This window comes from Mus musculus, chromosome 11, assembly GCF_000001635.26.
Source record: "Mus musculus strain C57BL/6J chromosome 11, GRCm38.p6 C57BL/6J".
Taxonomy (NCBI): domain Eukaryota; kingdom Metazoa; phylum Chordata; class Mammalia; order Rodentia; family Muridae; genus Mus; species Mus musculus.
In genome coordinates this window covers 83,336,509-83,354,208 of record NC_000077.6, presented here as the reverse complement: position 1 = coordinate 83,354,208, position 17,700 = coordinate 83,336,509, and the positions used below count along the sequence as shown (strand labels likewise).

Here is a 17,700-nt window from a genome sequence, read left to right as displayed (position 1 = left end):
AGCTAGAATGAGAACCATAAAAAGGTAAAGATCTGGCAGGCTAAAGCTCATTAGCAGGACAGCACTGACCTCCACAGGTTGAGGTTTAATTAAAACCCAACATTAACACTGGGCTCTGTGATATATGCCTGCAATCTCAGCACTAGGGAGGCTGAGGCAGTAGAGTTGTCAATATGAGACTATCTTAGGCTACATAAGAAGAACTTGCCCAAAACAAAACAAAACCCAAAAAAAACAACAAAAGCCCTGCCTCAAAAACAAGTTGGAAGGCAAGGACCAACACCTAAGGTCATCCCGTACCATCCACACACATGCGAACTCTAACATCCACACGTGTGTGGGCACCAACCCCCACCCAAAGACTAAGAAACACAACCAAAACAAAACAAACACCAAAACCCCAAATGCCACAGACTAGTAGGTTTTACCATAGCCTAACTACATCTGGATCTCTCCTGTACAAGATATTTCTATACATTACTATATAGGCTTGTGAAATGGTTCTATAAAGCAAGGATTCATTTAAAAAATGGCATTATTTGTATACATTGTAAGACAAACTGAAATTAATTTTCCTCTTTAGATAACCTGAAAAGGAATTTTAAAAGCCCAGTCCACTGATGCCTGGAAACTCATTTTTCACATAGTCAGATTTAGGCTTCTCTTGTGATATTCTTGTAAAATGAATTTAGGGTCTCTGAGTGATTATATTAAACTACATACAGATCCAGAGTAAAAGTAAAGGCTGCCAGCACCCACATGGTGGCTCACAACTAGCTGTAACTCCAAGCATGCATGTGGTACATACACATAAAATGAAGACAAAGCACCCATAAACATTCAATTAATTAACTAAAAAAGAAAAGTATGATGCACACCTTTTCTTTCCTTTTTCTTTTTCTTTTTTGAAACAAGGGTCTTATGTTGTAGCCCTAACTGGCCTGGAATTTCCTATGAAGATCAGACTGGCCTCAAACTACAGAAATCCCCCTGCTTCTGACTCCCAAATGCTAGGATTAAAGGCCACTATTCATATTCTGAAGCAGGTTCTTAGAGCCTTTACACTCACTAATTAGGCTATGCTGGCCAGCCAGCAAGCCCCAGGAATCCACCTGTCTATGCCTGTGAGTACTGGGCTCACAAACATGTACCACCATTACCTGTTTTTTAGTTGGTTGGTTGTTTTTGTTTTCTTTTTCTTTGTCCCCAGGGAGATGGGAGTTTTTCTTTGTAGCCCTGGCTCTCCTGGAACTCACTGTAAAGCAAGCTGTCCAGAAACTCAGAGATCTGCCTGCCTCTGCCTTCCAAGTGCCAGGACTATAGTTATGCACCACTACTGCTCAGCCACTACCTGTTTTTTGTTTTGTTTTGTTTTTTATTTAATGTGGGTGTTGGGAACCAAACTCAGGTTCTCATGCTTCAAGACTTAGCCATCTCCCCAGCTCCTCCAGCAGCCTTTTTATATGAAGCAGTATTTACAGAGTTTCATCTTTATATATTAATATCTATCTACCTGTTTATATTGTGGCCCTGGAAATATCAAAATCAGGGCCCCCTTTCCACCTCCATTTGTAAACGTGTTTACCCTCTTAGGTTCAATGAGACCAAGGAACACAGAAAGGAAGTTAAAGCATAAACCTCAGGATGCAGTGCTCAACCTGTAGTTGATATGGCAATATAACAAGAGCTGCTTCCATTTCTTGGGCAGCTCCATGATATTGTTTGTCTACCTTTAGTCTGAAGAGGCTATATATAGAGCAATGTAGAATGACATCACCAAGATACTATTCTCCTTCTACAACCAGTCAATCCCAAATCCTATATTCAAAAGAAACACAATAGGGATGTTCAACTTGTGCCAACAAGCTGGAGTCCCCTGCATGGCCTGTGACTAGATTCTAGATACACTGAACAACTCACAGAGGTCTGACTGCACCTTAGTGGATTCTCTGCCAAAGCTTAAATGCACCTGTACTGACATGGATAACCCATAGACACAATGATCCTTATAAAGTTTATGAGAAAACCTGTAATATACAGATGAGAACAGGGGCATGGTTTCTATTATCTCTAAAATCATATTTCCTACCTAAGGTGTGTGCCTTCCAATGTTGCTGTGAAATACGTCAACTTGTCAGGCATCTGGACAGTCATCAGAGTATAGGACACCTACACTGTAGTTCCAAGGTTAAGTAAAATCCACAGGGAGCCGTGTGACCTATCGTTTTCCTAGTCTTTCCCCCAAACACTGACGGTTGCGTTTGTTAGTTCTCCATCTTGTACAACAATGAAACTGATGGCATATGTCCACAGACATTCTGGACTTTGGAGCCTTTTATTATTAGAATCCTGGAAGCTAATTAAATTGGAAGTATGACAAAGGTAGAAGAAGTGAGGGGAAGGGGAAAAAGTTGAGCAGTTCTTTCCAATTGTGACAAAGGTACATTTTAGACAAAATGCTCAAATAACTGCCTCATGTGTAAAAGGCACAAACCAATAAATATTTAAAAGATAAAGGGCATTTTTTTAGGGTATGTGAACACTGAAGCAGAGTCTCATTTAGCTCAGGTCTGCCTCGAACTCACTTTGTAGCTGAGGTTGACCTTGAACTCCTGGTCCTCCTGCCTGTCCTCCCAAGTGATGGGATTACAGGTATGTGCTACCACACCCAACAAGGCAGAGGCTTAAAAGCCTAAAAGAGGGTGACCATTATGAAGCCACTTTAATGATATTCAGGACCAAAGGAAAACTTGTAAGAAGCTTAGAAAAATAATGAACTCTGGTAAGGACATTAATAATTAAGACTGTCAAATAACATGTTGGCTAAATACCAGAAGTTCTATTATAAGCCGGCCAACATGATAAACCTATACATGTGCAGACATACTGCATCGCATTAAACAGAATAGTAATGAACTCTCTAAAGATAGACAATTCTGTCCTTTACAAAGGACATTAATGCTCATCAAGGAAAGCCAAATCAAGTTCTCTAGTCTACCAAGAAGTAAAAATAACCCAGAGAAACAAAGATGCTTACCAGGCTATCCAGTCCTCCTCCTAAAAGATCCACCGCTCCCATCTGCATGGAGGACACTTGCGGGACATTCACTGGGGGACCCAGGTCAAGATTCAAAAGATCCCCCAGAAGGTCACCTTGAGAGGGAATGACCTGAGGCTGCTCCAGGTTGGTTGTAGTGGTGGTGCCAACGGGGCTATCACCTGCATCAGTGCTGCAAGCAAGCACACAGAGAAGCATGAGAAAACCATCTTTATCCATAATGCAACAAAGCAGCGCGTGACTGCCGTGGGAATGGTTATAAAACACTGAAAATCTAATCAAGGGGTTAAACAGGGCCAAGGTAGCTCCACTGCTAACACCAAGATTAATCCCCAGAATCTACACATGGAAGGAGAGAAGTCTCTCTCACAAGCTGTCTTCTGTGAGACATGTGTACACACATGTAGCAAACAAATATATGCTAAAACAAAAAAAAACCCTAAGGAACCTTTGACCAGACTTGAACATGGGGTAGTAAGGAGAATAGGAGTAAGCAAGCATTAAGAAAAAGATGAGTGGCCGGGCATGGTGGCTCACACCTTTAATCCTAGCACTTGGGAAGCAGAGGCAGGCGGATTTCTGAGTTCGAGGCCAGCCTGGTCTACAAAGTGAGTTCCAGGACAGCCAGAGCTACACAGAGAAACCCTGTCTCAAAAACAAAAACAAAAACAAAAACAAAAAAGGAAAAGGAAAAGAAAAAAGAAAAAGATGAGTGAGGCTGCTAATGGGGAAGCGGGAGGGAAAAGAGAAATAGAAGACACTTAGGTTTGGTCTGTTTTGGTTTTGCTGCTAAAAACTCATTCTACAACCACAGCTTCAAGATGTTTAATTCTCTTATGCGTTAAGAAAAATAACTACAGAAGCCCAGCAGTCAAATAAAGACAAGTGACTGGCAGTCCAAGCTACACAAAAAAACTTGGACAGAAATGTATACACATAGCTTAGGGTAAATGGTCAGCGGAAGTTGTGTTGGTAAGAGCAGGGGATCTAGAATCAGACATCTAAGATCAAGTGTAGGCTTCATATAGTGTGACAACTTATGACCAAGTTTCTTAGTCAAGCGAATGTAAACCATTCCACCCAAGCCAGGCTTTCAAAGTGAGGCTCCAACAAAAAGCATAATGTTAAGTGGTGGAGTCTTGTGGTGTTATCAGCAGTGACTATGGTTGGTCCATAAGTTCCCTAAGTATGAAGTACAGAGTATGAAGAGAAGCACTGTTAAAGTTCAGACAGACCTTTTGAATTAACCAAGGCTAGCAGTCAGATTAGAGATGGAACAGGTGTTATGACTTGACTCTGGAATGTCCCCTACAGGTTCACAGTTTGAATATGCAGTCCCTCGCCTGTCACACTGTTCTGACAGTTGTGGAGTATTCGGGGGATATAGGGCCTGGCAGGCAGAAGCAGATCACTAGAGGCAAGCTTTGGAAAGTTATATCTGCTTCCTGTTTCTTCTAGGAGAGCAAGCTGCTGCCTCAAACCCCTGCTGTCCTGATTAGGGATGTCCCTGTCTCCATAACTTCTCTGCTATGACAGAGAAAACCCTGGAGACCATGGGCATATTTCTGTGACCTATTTTGTCACTGTAATAAGATAAATGTGCCAGTTACTTGCCTCACTGCTATAACAAAATTCCTAATAAAAGCCATTAAAAATGTTGCTTTGGCTCACAGCTGGTGAAAACTGGCTCATCATGGCAGGGAAGATGTGGGGTGGCAAGAGCAGGAGACAGCTGGTAACACTCTGCCCAGTCAGGAAGCACAGAGCAATGAACAAGTGTGCTCAGCTCTACTTTCTCCTCTGTATTCAGTTGGGGACCACAGCTTGTGTGTCATAGTACAGCCCACATTTTGGGTGGGCCTTTCCAAGTAAATTACCCAATCCAGACAATCTCCATGGACATGCCCCGAGGCTTGTTTCCACAGTTGTTGGAAGTAGACCATTAGGAGAGAGCTGCTGAAAGTTACATTTGCCTCTGGTACTAACCTGCTCTCCTCTGCTTCATCTGTCACCACATGACCAAGCAGCTGCCTCTCACTCCTACTGCATGAATAGAGCACTCCTGGTGCCAGGTCTTTTCCATTAAAATGGACTGAAATCCCTCTGAAACCTAAGGCCAAATAACATACTGCATAGGGATGGAAGGACAGTTCCTAAATGATGAGGTCCCTTCTATTCGCTTCTCCCTGAAGGTGTTTATCAGAAGTTATCACATGAAAACTAACTGAAACAACATGGGATTACAGAGATTAAAGAGAATCTATGAAAGACGCCTCAGGAGAAGTATCAGTAAAGTCATGTCAAGAAGGGACAAATAAGGGCAGAAATAGATGAAGTAAGAAATACATGGGGCTGGAGAGTTGGCTCAGCGGTTAAAAGCACCGATTGCTCTTCCAAAGGTCGTGAGTTCAAATCCCAGCAACCACATGGTGGCTTACAACCATCCTTAATGAGATCTGACTCCCTCTTCTGGAATGTCTGAAGACAGCTACAGTGTACTTACATATAATAAATAAATAAATCTTTAAAAAAAAAAAAAAAAGAAATACATGAACACACAGGCTAATCTTTGCATGTGAAATTCCACCAACTTACAACATGAGCCATCAAAGAACTATGACAGAATATGTGCATTTATTAGTACCTCAAAATAGAAGGTAAAAATGCATAGTTTTCCTCACTACAATGAAAGACTATTCTAAGAGGGTGCATACGGTAGAGGTCAAGATATAGTCCTGTAGATTCAAGAGAAATATGCAAGAACAAGACAAGAAATTCAATATCCAGTATTTCCCAAGTAGACAGTGAAGTCATGTAAAGTAACTGCACAAATATCATCAAAGAATCTCTCAAAGGTTGTCTTGTCTTAAGTCAGACAGCTCCTTACCACACCACCTTCGTAAAGCAGCTGCAAATGCTGAGCCCAATAAGCACTTAGACAGCACTTCACTCTTTGCCAAGTGCTTCTGAAAGGCCCAGTAATGCCACCTTTGAACCGCTGCAAGAGGCAGCCTCAAGCTTTCAAGGGTTGCCTTATTTTATGTCACAAGTACAGTACTTACTAACTTTTGTGGCAGAAGATTTAGGGACCATACAGACATGTCATCTTCAGCAATTCATCACACATACATCTTATAGTTTTGGATGGGTTGGGGTGCTGGGGTTTCAATGTAGGGGCCTTTACAGGTACTAGGCAAGCACTCTACAACTGAAGTATATTCTTAAACCATCATCCCCATTTATACAAAAGGGTATTTCTCTTTTATCAGTCTTTGAAGACAAAAATAAGTATGAATGGATAAGGGGCTTTGATAAGGACCTATGTATAAAGCCAGAGCCTGTAGTCCAGGCCTGCCTGTAGTCCTAGCTTCATGAAAAGCCTTCTAGACTGCACAATGAGTTCTGGCCAGCCTCAAGCACATAAGACCCTGTCTTAGAAAAACAAAACCAAAAAGAGTTTATTAGTGTTCCTCTTTCCTGATTATAAAACTGAGGAAGGTAGAAAGTTGCATGTTTCCTGTGCTCTACTCCAAATACACTTTCCTTACTGATCTCATTAGCCTAATTTGGTGACAACACCACAAACTAGGCATACATAATGGAAAGCTGTATCTATGTGCGTTTCACTTGTCTATATTTAAGTGTATGATGCATGTGTTCCATATCCAAGGAGACCAGATGCTGATCATCTGGAGCTGGAGTTACAGGTAGTTCTAAGTCACTCAGTGTAGCGCAGGGAACTGAACTCTGATCCTCTGGAAGAGCACCAACAATGCTGATCCACTGAGTGTCTCTCCAGCTCACATTGCCTTGCTTTTTGAGACAGCATCTCTCATTGAGACCTATGGCTTATTGATTAGTTTGGCTGGCCAGTGAGACCCAACAACTTCCCAGTTTCCCCCTCCCCAGTGCTCACTACAGGCACTCACTACCAGGTCTAGCTTTTTTCCACTTGGGTTCTGCAGATCAAATTCCTTTTACCAACTGAGCTATCTCCTCTGTCCTAGTATCTAATATGATACCAGGGACTTAAGCAACTTCCAAACTTTATCAATACAGGTAATATTCATCGCAATTGTCTATAGTTTTATTGTACTCCTAGACTGGAACTCAGAGAAAGAAGCTCTTCAGAGCAGCAAGGGTGTGGAATGCACAGCGAGCTCTTTTCCAGTACAGAGCAGAAGGAAGACAAAGTGCCTAAACAGCAAGTCACTTCTTGCTGAAGAGACCTCCACCTGCTCACCTCCCATGATGAATTGGCAAGTGTTTGCGATGAATCCCATGACTCCCTTCCACAAAAGCATTTGGAGGTTTGTGGTACACAGAGGCCAAAGAACCAATGTGGCAGATGAGCTCATCCAGGAGGGTAGGCTCAATGAGGTCTGTCTCCTCAGAGATCAATGGCTTCTCAGACAACACCACTTCTTTGGCTGTCACAGGGTCAGTTGAAAGAAGGCGCCAATATATATAACCCCGATCTCGAAGGTCAGGGTTATCGGAGTCCTAAAGGAAAGCAAAGGCAAGGTGATTTAGATGGATCCCTTTTCCAGAGACACCAAGATGCCAGACTTACTGTCATGGCACTGTGGTAGCGACTTATGCAGATTAGCTACTAAAATGATATTTTACCAAGACTTAATAATAGTCTATAGTTACAATTCTATATGCCTAATGTTTCAAGGAACTTAAAACATAGATTGATATGGGCAGGGAACTTAAAACATATATTGATATTTGCCCAGACACAACTTCCAAAGCAAGAAGAGAAGAAAAAAAACACATCAATCCAGCAATAGTTAAATGGCTTTGAGAAATAAAAATAGTATTTTAAATAATGACATTAAGGTCTGATGAGCTAGCTCAATGGGTAAGGCAGCTAGCTGCTGCCGAGTCTTGTGAGCTGAGTTCAACCTCTGTGACTTATGATAGGAGGAGAGAGAAATGACTCCCCACAAATTGTCAACTGACTTCTATAAGCACACTATGACGTGTGTGATAAATAAAAATGTGTCAGTCTTTAAAAAATATTTTTTATTTTACTTGTACCAATGTTTTACCTGTGTATATGAAAGTGCACTATGTATATGCAGTACCCACAGAGCTTAGAGAAGGGTGTCAAAGCCCTTGGAACTAGAATTACTGATGGCCATAAGCAACTATGTTGGTGCTGGAAATGAACTGGGGTCATCTGCAAGAACAGTAAGTGAGTAACTGCCGAGTTCATCTCCCTCCTCTCATGTGTAAGCGGAAACAAAACCCAAAATTGCTACATAAGCCATCTGTGGAGGTCCACACTTCTAATTTCAATACTCAGGATACTGAGGAAGGGGGACTGCATGAATTTGAGGGCAGCCCAGGATATGTACTGAGTACTGAGCAAGTTAGGGCTGTATAGCAATACACCCTCTCTAATTAATTAACTAATTAATAAAAATTAATAAACATGGCCATGAAAATTAGCAGGAATTTTCTTAATACATATTATACCTTACTTCTGTTTTCCTCATACATTCCTTAAAATTTTTAAAATTTTTACTTATGAGTATGTGTCTACTTCAGAGCCTATGGAAATCAGATGGTTGCATCAGATTCCCTGGAACTGGAGTTACAGACATTGTGAGCCCCCGTACAGGTACTGGGAATTAAATCTAGTTCCTTTACAAGAGCAGTAACTGCTCATAACCACTACGTCATCTCTCTAGCCCTGTAACTTCCTTCTCGGTTCAACTACCTACTACATGCATCTCCTCTGGAGACACTGGCTAAGTCCCAGCAATAGAAAGAGACTACACACAGTGCCTGACTCAAAAGCTCACAAAGGTACAAAAAATCAAAACAAACAATAGCAACACCAAAAGACCCAACAACAAAGCACTAAAGAACATACAAATGTATGTGCTTTCAAAAGGAGTAACACTTGAATTTAGTGCTCTTTTGTTATTATTTTAAAATGATTTTATGCATATTCATAGCTTAAAAAATTATAACCTGCTGAGCGTAGCAGCACACACCTTTAATCCCAGCATGCCGAAGACAGAAACAGGCAGGTTTCACTAAGGTCGAGGCCAGCCCGGGCTACATACTAAGATGAGACCCTGTCCTGAAAAGAAAAACAAAAGCAAGCGTACAAATTATAATCATGCCACACCAAGATTTATAAGGGTATAAAATAAAAGAAAATCCTTGGCAATTTTCTAATCCCTTCCTGATCTCTACTCTCCACTCCAATAGCCATTACTAGCAGGCTGCATGCGTCTGTCTTGAGGAGCACACACGCTTTTGGCATAGGAACCAGTTTCATATCATACACACTGATACTGCTCCATAAGCTACTTTCATACACATAATAAACATTAAAATAAAATTTAAAAATATTTCCAAGAGCACATATAAGTGAATTTTAACAAGTAATTAGTAATAGGAAAATGAGAGCTCAGAACTGGCAAAATAATATAGAAGAGGTTGAAATTTTCATAATATAGCATTAGAAACAGAAGAGACAGACAGGAAAATGGTCAATCCGTGAATCAGATCCCATGTGAGAGACACATCTTTTTTTTTTTTTTTTCCATTTTTTATTAGGTATTTAGCTCATTTGTGAGAGACACATCTTAAGTGACAATCCTGTTAAAGCCAGCCTGCTCTCAAATTCAATTCAAGACATTGCTAAATCTGATGGACTCATCATCATGTTAGTTACACTATACATAAAAAAGTTATTTTGAGTTTTATGAATCTGAGTGGTGACATGATTTTTTTCCAGTGCTAAAATTGAATAGAGGGCCCTATTCATTCTAGGCAAGTGCTATAGTATGACTGGGTATATCCCAGCACTTTAACAGTGTTTGTAAATTGACTTTGAGACAGGGTCTCACTAAGTTTCCCAGGCAGACCTTGAACTTTTTATACTCCTGACTTAGCCTCCCCAGCATTTGAGATTTCAGGCCTGTGCTACCAGGTCTGGTTGTGACCTGTTATGAAAGGTCAATGGCCACATTCCCAAATTAGAATCCACTTTTTTCTTCTGACCAGAAATGTTATGTGATGGTTAGGGTTAACTGTTAACGTGACAGTATACAAAATTACCTGAGAGATAGGGCTCTGGGCATGCTGGGAAGGGAGGTACAGGATTATGATAAATGATATATGTAAGAGACCCATTTTAATCACTGGTGGGGGATCCTGATGATACAGATGGAGAGGGGAACCTGAGCAGCACACATGGAAGCTCAGCTCTTTGCTCCAGGCTGCAGATGCACTGTGACCAGCTGCCCTATGCTCCCGTTCCTGTGCCTTCCAGCCATGTTGGGCTAGAATGTGAACTGTGAGTCAGAATAAACCCTCTCTTCCTGAAGTCGCTTGTCAGAGTATTCATCACAGTAACAAGAAAAGAAATAAGCACCATATGATTCACATATCAAAACATTTAAGGAAATAGCATAAGCGCTTTGAAGCGATCTCTATGAGAAAGACACTGCTTTGAAAGGCAGATCAAGTACACAGCACTTCATGTGAAAGCTGAAGTCACCCACAGATACCAGATTCAGTGTTATTTTCACATATGTAGGTTTTTCTCTCACATATTTTCACATATTAACAATATATAATCAAAATCAAAATTTCAAAATTATCACAAAAGCTGAGACCATCCAGTATAATTTTTTTTATTTTAAAATTTATTTTATGTGTCTATGTGCCTTCATGAGTTTATGTATATGTACCACATGTGTGCAGGAGCCTGCAACAGATCAAGAAGAGGTGTGGGATCCTATAGAACTGGGAGCCACCATGTGGGTGCTAAGAAAGAACCAAAACTGGGTTCTCTGTGAAAACAACAAATTCTCTGAACTGCTGAGCCACCTCTCCAGCCTCAGTCAGATGAGCTAAAATCTGTATTGGCCAGATACAATTGAACAGAATCTGCTTTGAGGCATCATTTTAGTATTTTCAGAACTAAACCCTGCCCCAGATGAACCTTCTTGGGAAATGTCCTGGCTAGTTTTATTTCAACTTGACACAAGCTCAAGTCGTCTGAGAGAGAAACTCAATTGAGAAAATGCCTCCACAAGACCAGACTTAGGCACAGATTTTCTTAAATACTGACTGGTGGGAGAAGGCCCAGCTGATTATGAAAAAGGCCAACCAGTGGTCTGGGTTCTATAGGAAGGCAGGTTGAGGAAGCCACAAGGAGCAAGCCTGTAAGCAGCACTCCTCCATGGCATATGCATCAGCTCCTGCCTCCAGGTTCCTACTGGGTTGAGGTCCTGTGTTGGCTTCCCTCAATGGACTATGGTTCAGGACATGCAACTAATAAAGCCTTTATTCCCCATGTTGTTCTTCATTCTGGAGTTAACTATAGCAGCAGCAGCCTTGAATGAGACAAGAAGTACCATTGAGTCTACCCATTGGGAGCACCACAAATCAGCCTGGCGGATGCTCTCAGCTCTCTCACCTGTGTGGCTAAGCTCAAGACCTGTTGGACCAGCTCCTGTGTTTCTGATGGCTTCTTGAGAAACAGCTTCACTATGGCGGTGAGCAGTGTGAGCTGCACCTAAAAAACAAAATTCAACATCATCTCTAACTCATATTTCCTCAACTATGAATCACTGATGGTGGTTAAAGCTCAGCCAGTGTGACAAACAGCAGCCGAAAGCAGTCTCTGCAGTACAAAGCAATCATTGACCATGCACCAGCCTCTCATTTTCCAGTTGCTCTTTTGGTATAAAAAGTGGTTTGTTTCTGGGCCAGATTTTCAACTGTTCTTTATTTTAATAAAAAAAAAATGATGATGATATGTCTGGATGCGTGATGTGTGTGAGTGCATGTGTCACAGTGCACACGTAGAGGTCAACTCTGTGGAGTGAATTCTCTCCTTTTACCTTTACACGAGTTCCAGGGACCAAACCCAGGTTGCCAGGCTTGTCCTCTGAGCCAGCCTTTAAATGTATTTTTTATAGTACATACATAAAGTAGTAAGAATGGCTCTTCACCAAACCGTGTATTATTTACATTGACCAAAGCTTACAAGTCTGAAGGACTCATGACATCATTTGCCATACTGGGATAGGAGCCAAAACAGAATTGTGTCAGATTAGAGCCAATTAGAGGGAGCCTGCTGTGCCACTATTAATATTAGGCCTATTAAATTACTATAATGGATTACATACACAAAGTTCTATTTGCTATGAGCACAAATGCCAGGGAGAAAGGGCTTAATAATCTGACTGCCTCTCTGAGCCTCTGACTCTAATTTTAGTTGGAGAGAGGGACAGATGGGAAGAAATCTAATCATCTATGTAGAATCTTCTCAAACCTCGCTATGCTGCACTATAATGAGCAACAGCAAATACCAAGGACAATTTGTAATCATCCTTAAGTGACAGAAAATAAGACCCTGATTACTGCTCAACATCACTGCAGGGAAGTTCGCTCTCTTCTGGAGCAGCACCGCAGCAGGTGGGAACTGACTGTGCAGGTGCTTCTCGCTCTGTGTCTCCTCAGCCCCCAAATGTTCCAATGCCCATCATAGTCTATGACCACTGCTCTAAGCGCTGCAGCTTTGTTATCTAGAAAACAGTGCTGACCAAAACGATCATCCCTTTTGAGACGAAGAAACCATGACAAACAAACATACACAAAAAACTAGCTAACATTTCACCTTCTCAGCTCTTGTTCTGAAGAGATCTAGAGCACGGGATGGAAGAGACTTACCTGGGTGCTTTCGTCATGAAAACCTTCCAGGAAACTCTCTAGTAATTCATCTGCGTTATCGATTCTTTCAGCATATTCTCCTACAATCCAAATCATAGCTGCTCGGGCATCGGGTTCATCCAGGGAGTCCAAGTTTTCACAGAGGGTGGCAATAATACTTTCATACCTGTTGTAACAAATGGACTAGTTACTAAGGCCAAAACTAAGAACTGTATTTAACAGTAGAAGCTAAAGTAAAAAAACCATACACAAGGGATTCCAAGCTGCAAAGGTTTTTAGTCAACAGAATGTAGTAAGTCAAAATTGCATGGCTTAAATTTTTCTTCAAATATGCTTTAAAATATTTTTTATGTACAATTTTATAAATTTGCATATATGAGTGTTTAGCTTGCATGTACGTGTGTGTATCACATGAAGGCCTGGTACTTGCAGAGGTCAGAAGGCAGTGTTGGATCCCCTGGGAGTGGAGTTACAGATGACTGTGAACCACTGTTCTTCAATTATGGTTTGTTGTGTTGAGACAGGGACTCTCTATGTAGACCTTGCTGTCCTATGATTCACTCTGTAGACCAGGCTGGCCTTGAACTCACAGAGATCATCTGCCTCTGCCTCCTGAGTGATGGGACTAAAGGTGTGTGCCACCAAAGCCAGTTCAATTATGTTTTAGTAACTAAGCTTTAAACTTGTACAAGAGCTCATGAGACAGACATGTTCACGAGGGAATAAATTAACCTGTGGTATAAGAAAATACCATTATCTTGTGTTTAAAAATCAACCTTTCTTATAACTACGTATTCACCTTGCTGAATCTATACGTCCTTTACTAACATAACTTAAAATTTTATTTTTATTACTGAAGACTGAACCTAGGATCCAACACATACCAGGCAAACTCTTTCCTATGAGCAGTATTCTCAGCCTACTGCTCTCCTCTTGTTTAAAGCAGGGTCTTGCTAGGTTGCAAGGGTTGGCTTGAGCTTGTCCATGTCCTGTCTTGGCCTCCTGAATAGCTGAGATTATAGGCCCATGCCATCAGATCTAGCTGGCTAATGTGATTTTCAACATTAGACTGAAACAGAATATATTAATGTGGATAACTAGTATACTAGGCCAAGTATCTGCCCTATTCCTACTTATTAAACCAGACTCTGACTATTTTCTTGAAATTAAACTGTCATAACCCCTTATTTACACAAGTTTTACACATTTCTCTATTGATCTTTTTTTTTTCCTTAACCTGTAACAAAACAGTTTAGAAACTTGATCCTTCACTTTTGGAGGGAGTTGAGTAAAAGGTGGTGGTCCTCTTTCTAAAAATAACACTTCTCAAGACAAAACAAAAAAAAAATCTCACAAAAACCCAAATCCTGCACTAATTCTGGACTGCAGGTCTCAGAATCAAAGTATTTTGTTTTATGAACTAAGAGCCCCAGTAAAAACTTTGTGATGTAAATGATCCCTGTGGGAGCAGCCCCAGTGTGTCAGCAGAGGCCAGGGGAGTAACTTATTGAATGCACTCTGCTGCTCCCACAAGGCAGTGGGGCCCCATGCTGAGCAAACAGCATGGCGGCTGGAAAAGTTATTCTGAGAGGAGGAAGGACACAATCATTGGTCTGCATGGAGCGAGTGTATCAAGACACCTAGGGATAAATAGGCTTCCTGTGTAATGGTAACTCTGACACAACAAACAATCTTATGTGTTTGATGTAGTCTATGCCAAGTATATACTTAAGCTAAGCCTCATTTCTACAAAAATAATGAACAGCTGCTATGGTGGCTCATGCCTGTAATCCCAGCACATGGGGCCAACTTAAAACTCCATTCCCATATTTAAACGAGAAGTTTTAGTGTCTGTTTGATACCCACTATGTATCTCTGACTTCATTAAAAAAAAATCTACTATGACCAGTTATATATGGAATAATAATTCTTACCGAGTCAATTTCAAAGTGCCTTACTTATACGTTTCCCAAATGATCTGAGAAAGAAGATTACATGAATTTTGACATACTTGTTGGGGTATTTTCGGAAGATGTCCCTGATGACAACAATTGCCTCTTGGACCACATAATTTACTTTGGTCTGGATTAGATCAAGCAGTGTGCTTACACAGCGTTCTGCTGATTGCTAGGGAAAGAAACATCAACACTTAAGTTAATCCAATAACACTATCTCAACACAGAAAAGGAAACATACAAGTACACTGCCTGAGTCAGACAGGCACTGACTCTGCTAAAGCTACTAGAGGCTAAATGATACAATGTATATCAGCATTAACAATTCTAGGAATATACCAGATTTTATTCATTAGCAAACACATTGAAAACAGTTTTGGGTTTGGTTTTGTGTGTTTTGCTAGGAGCAAACCTCGGGCCTCCCACTGGCTAGTCAAGAGCTCTGCACTGAGCAAGCGATCTCTATCTTCCACATAACTCTGTTAAACGAGTGAACAGTAACCTGGACAATGGGGAAAACATTAAGAAAACCAAACAAACAAAAGCCAGGAGAGTAGAAGGAAAGGAAGGTAACTGAAGAACACATCAACACTGGGGATCCTTACTGGAATTCTTAAGTGAACAGACACTGAATAGGGTGTTTTTGGTGTTTCTTTACTGGCCTCTCCCTTCCTCCCACCCTCCCCTCTCCTTTCCTTCCCTCTCCTTTTCTTCCTTCCCTCTCTCCCTCTCTCTCTAGGAAGTAGGTAGGGGGTGTGTATGTGTGCGTGCTCTCTCTCTCTCTCTCTCTCTCTCTCTCTCTCTCTGATGTGGTTTCTGAAAACTGGGCTCTGGTTCTCATGACAGATCAGCAAATACTCTTAACCATTGAGCCATCTCTCTGGCCTCCAGCACAGCGTGTATCTAAACCTAGGAATTTTGTTTGGACTTACAATTTTTTTTTCATTTATCTATGGCTCAAAATATTCTAAGAGATTTTGTTTATTGTTTTTTGTTTTTTGTTGTTGTTGTTGTTTTTAGACAGGGCTTTTCTTTTTCTTTTCTTTTCTTTCTTTCTTTTTTTTTTTTTTTAAGACAGGGTTTCTCTATTTAGCCCTGGCTGTCCTAGAACTCACTTTGTAGACCAGGCTGGCCTCGAACTCAAAAATCTGCCTGCCTCTGCCTCCCAAGTGCTGGGATTAAAGGCGTGCGCCACCACACCCGGCTCTAGACAGGGCTTTTCTGTAAAGTCCTGGCTGCCCTAGAACTTTCTCTGTAGACCAACCAGGCTGACTTTGAACTCTGAGATCTGCCTGCCTCTTGCTCCCAAGTGCTGGGATTAAAGGCATGTGCCACCACATCTGGCTCCCATTCATCTTTTATTAATTGAATATATACTACAAACTGATAAAATAGATTTCTTGATACTGTGATTTTTTTTTTTTTTTAAGGATAGGATTGTGAGAAAAGTTCCCAAAACTTAATGGCAAGTCTGAACAATTATCCCTCTGAACTATTACAGGTCATTAAATTGTGTGCCTCTTGTCACAATTCAAAAGGAACCACACAACATCATCTAAAACTTTTGACTGTCACAAGCCTCCAGATTTAGTCATCTAAAGGGGACAGAGGTATGAGGTCCAATCTAGACTCTGGGAAAGTCTATTAAGTCTAAAAAGCAATCAATAAGTGGTACTGTATTAGGGCCAGCCAGATGGATCATCAGATAAACGCACTAGCCACCAGGCCTAATGACCTGAGACTGATCTCCAGGAGCCTCATGGTGGAAGGAGAGAATCAATTCCTACAAACTGTCCTCTGACCTCCACATATGGACCTTGGCTCATGCTGCCGCCTTGAACAATAAATATATAAAATAATAAATAAATAGGTAGCATCAAAAAAAAATGAAAATCAAAACAAAATACAATACCTAAGAACACATATTAACCAAAAGCTATGTACAGAAAAGAAAACAAAATAAAAGCCAGGCGTAGAGGCTCATGTCTGGAATCCCACATTTGGGAGACTGAGGCCCAGGGAATGTGAGTTTAGGGCTAGCCTGGGCTATATAGTAAGACTCTGTCTTAAAAAGTAAAACCAATGAGCACCCCAAAATGCTTGGGGGGCAGGGGGTATGCTGAAAAGATAAAAATCTATAACTAAGAAATCAATAAATAATAACAAAATTATTTATGGATATGGAAGTATCAAAATAATCTAATACAAAAGAGTTAAAAGCCATCCTTTTGGCAAGTGGATCTAGGTAAAGAAGGGAAGGAAGCAGGGGCAGTGATGTTTTGTTAAAAATTCTTTAATCTGAGCCTGAGAAGGCTTAGGGATTAAGAGCGATGGCTGCTCTTCCAGAGGACATGGATTAGAGTCCCAGCACCCACATGGTGGTCCATAATCTACCATCTGAATTCTAGTTCCAGGGGGTACGAAAACCCCTTCTGGCCTACACAGGTAGTTGACACATACAAGATACAGACATAATGCAGACAAAACACCCATATACATTAAATACATTTTTAAAAATTATTTTACTCATTAAGTATGTTGACAAACCTCAATGTATACACACTGTAAAATAATGAACACTCACAATCCCATATGTGCGATCTCATCTCCTGGGGGGCCTTACCTCCACTTTGATGGCACACCGTCCAATGGCCCTCACAGCTTTGCGAACAAAGTCCACATCAACTTCAGTGGCATATTCCTTCAGCTCCGCCAGAACCTGTCAAATATCCAAGAAGTAAATAACCTTTAAAGATTAAAAAAAAAAAAGAAGATTTATTTATTATTATACATAAGTACACTGTAGCTGTCTTCAGATGTGTCAGAGGAGGGCGCAAGATCTCATTATGGGTGGTTGTGAGCCACCATGTGGTTGCTGGGATTTGAACTCTGTACCTTTGGAAGAGAACTGAGCCATCTCATCAGCCCCCTTTAAAGAGTTTCAACAGCAATTCCATGACCTTCTGAATGCCAGAT

At 41.0% G+C, this 17,700-nt stretch overlaps 1 protein-coding gene across 4 annotated transcripts in view; it reads right to left on the bottom strand.

The window, feature by feature from the left end:
* Ap2b1 (adaptor-related protein complex 2, beta 1 subunit) overlaps positions 1 to 17,700 on the bottom strand; it is a 106,317-nt gene that overhangs the window by 50,827 nt on the left and 37,790 nt on the right. For all 4 annotated transcript variants that reach the window (XM_006534258.4, XM_017314772.2, NM_001035854.2 and 1 more), the window contains exons 9-14: positions 17,348 to 17,443; positions 14,781 to 14,896; positions 12,770 to 12,935; positions 11,511 to 11,609; positions 7,302 to 7,561; positions 3,038 to 3,230 (exon numbers count right to left, since the gene is read on the bottom strand). In XM_006534258.4, coding sequence (XP_006534321.1) covers positions 3,038 to 3,230; positions 7,302 to 7,561; positions 11,511 to 11,609; positions 12,770 to 12,935; positions 14,781 to 14,896; positions 17,348 to 17,443 — 930 coding nt within the window. The remainder of the gene's footprint in view (positions 1 to 3,037; positions 3,231 to 7,301; positions 7,562 to 11,510; positions 11,610 to 12,769; positions 12,936 to 14,780; positions 14,897 to 17,347; positions 17,444 to 17,700) is intronic.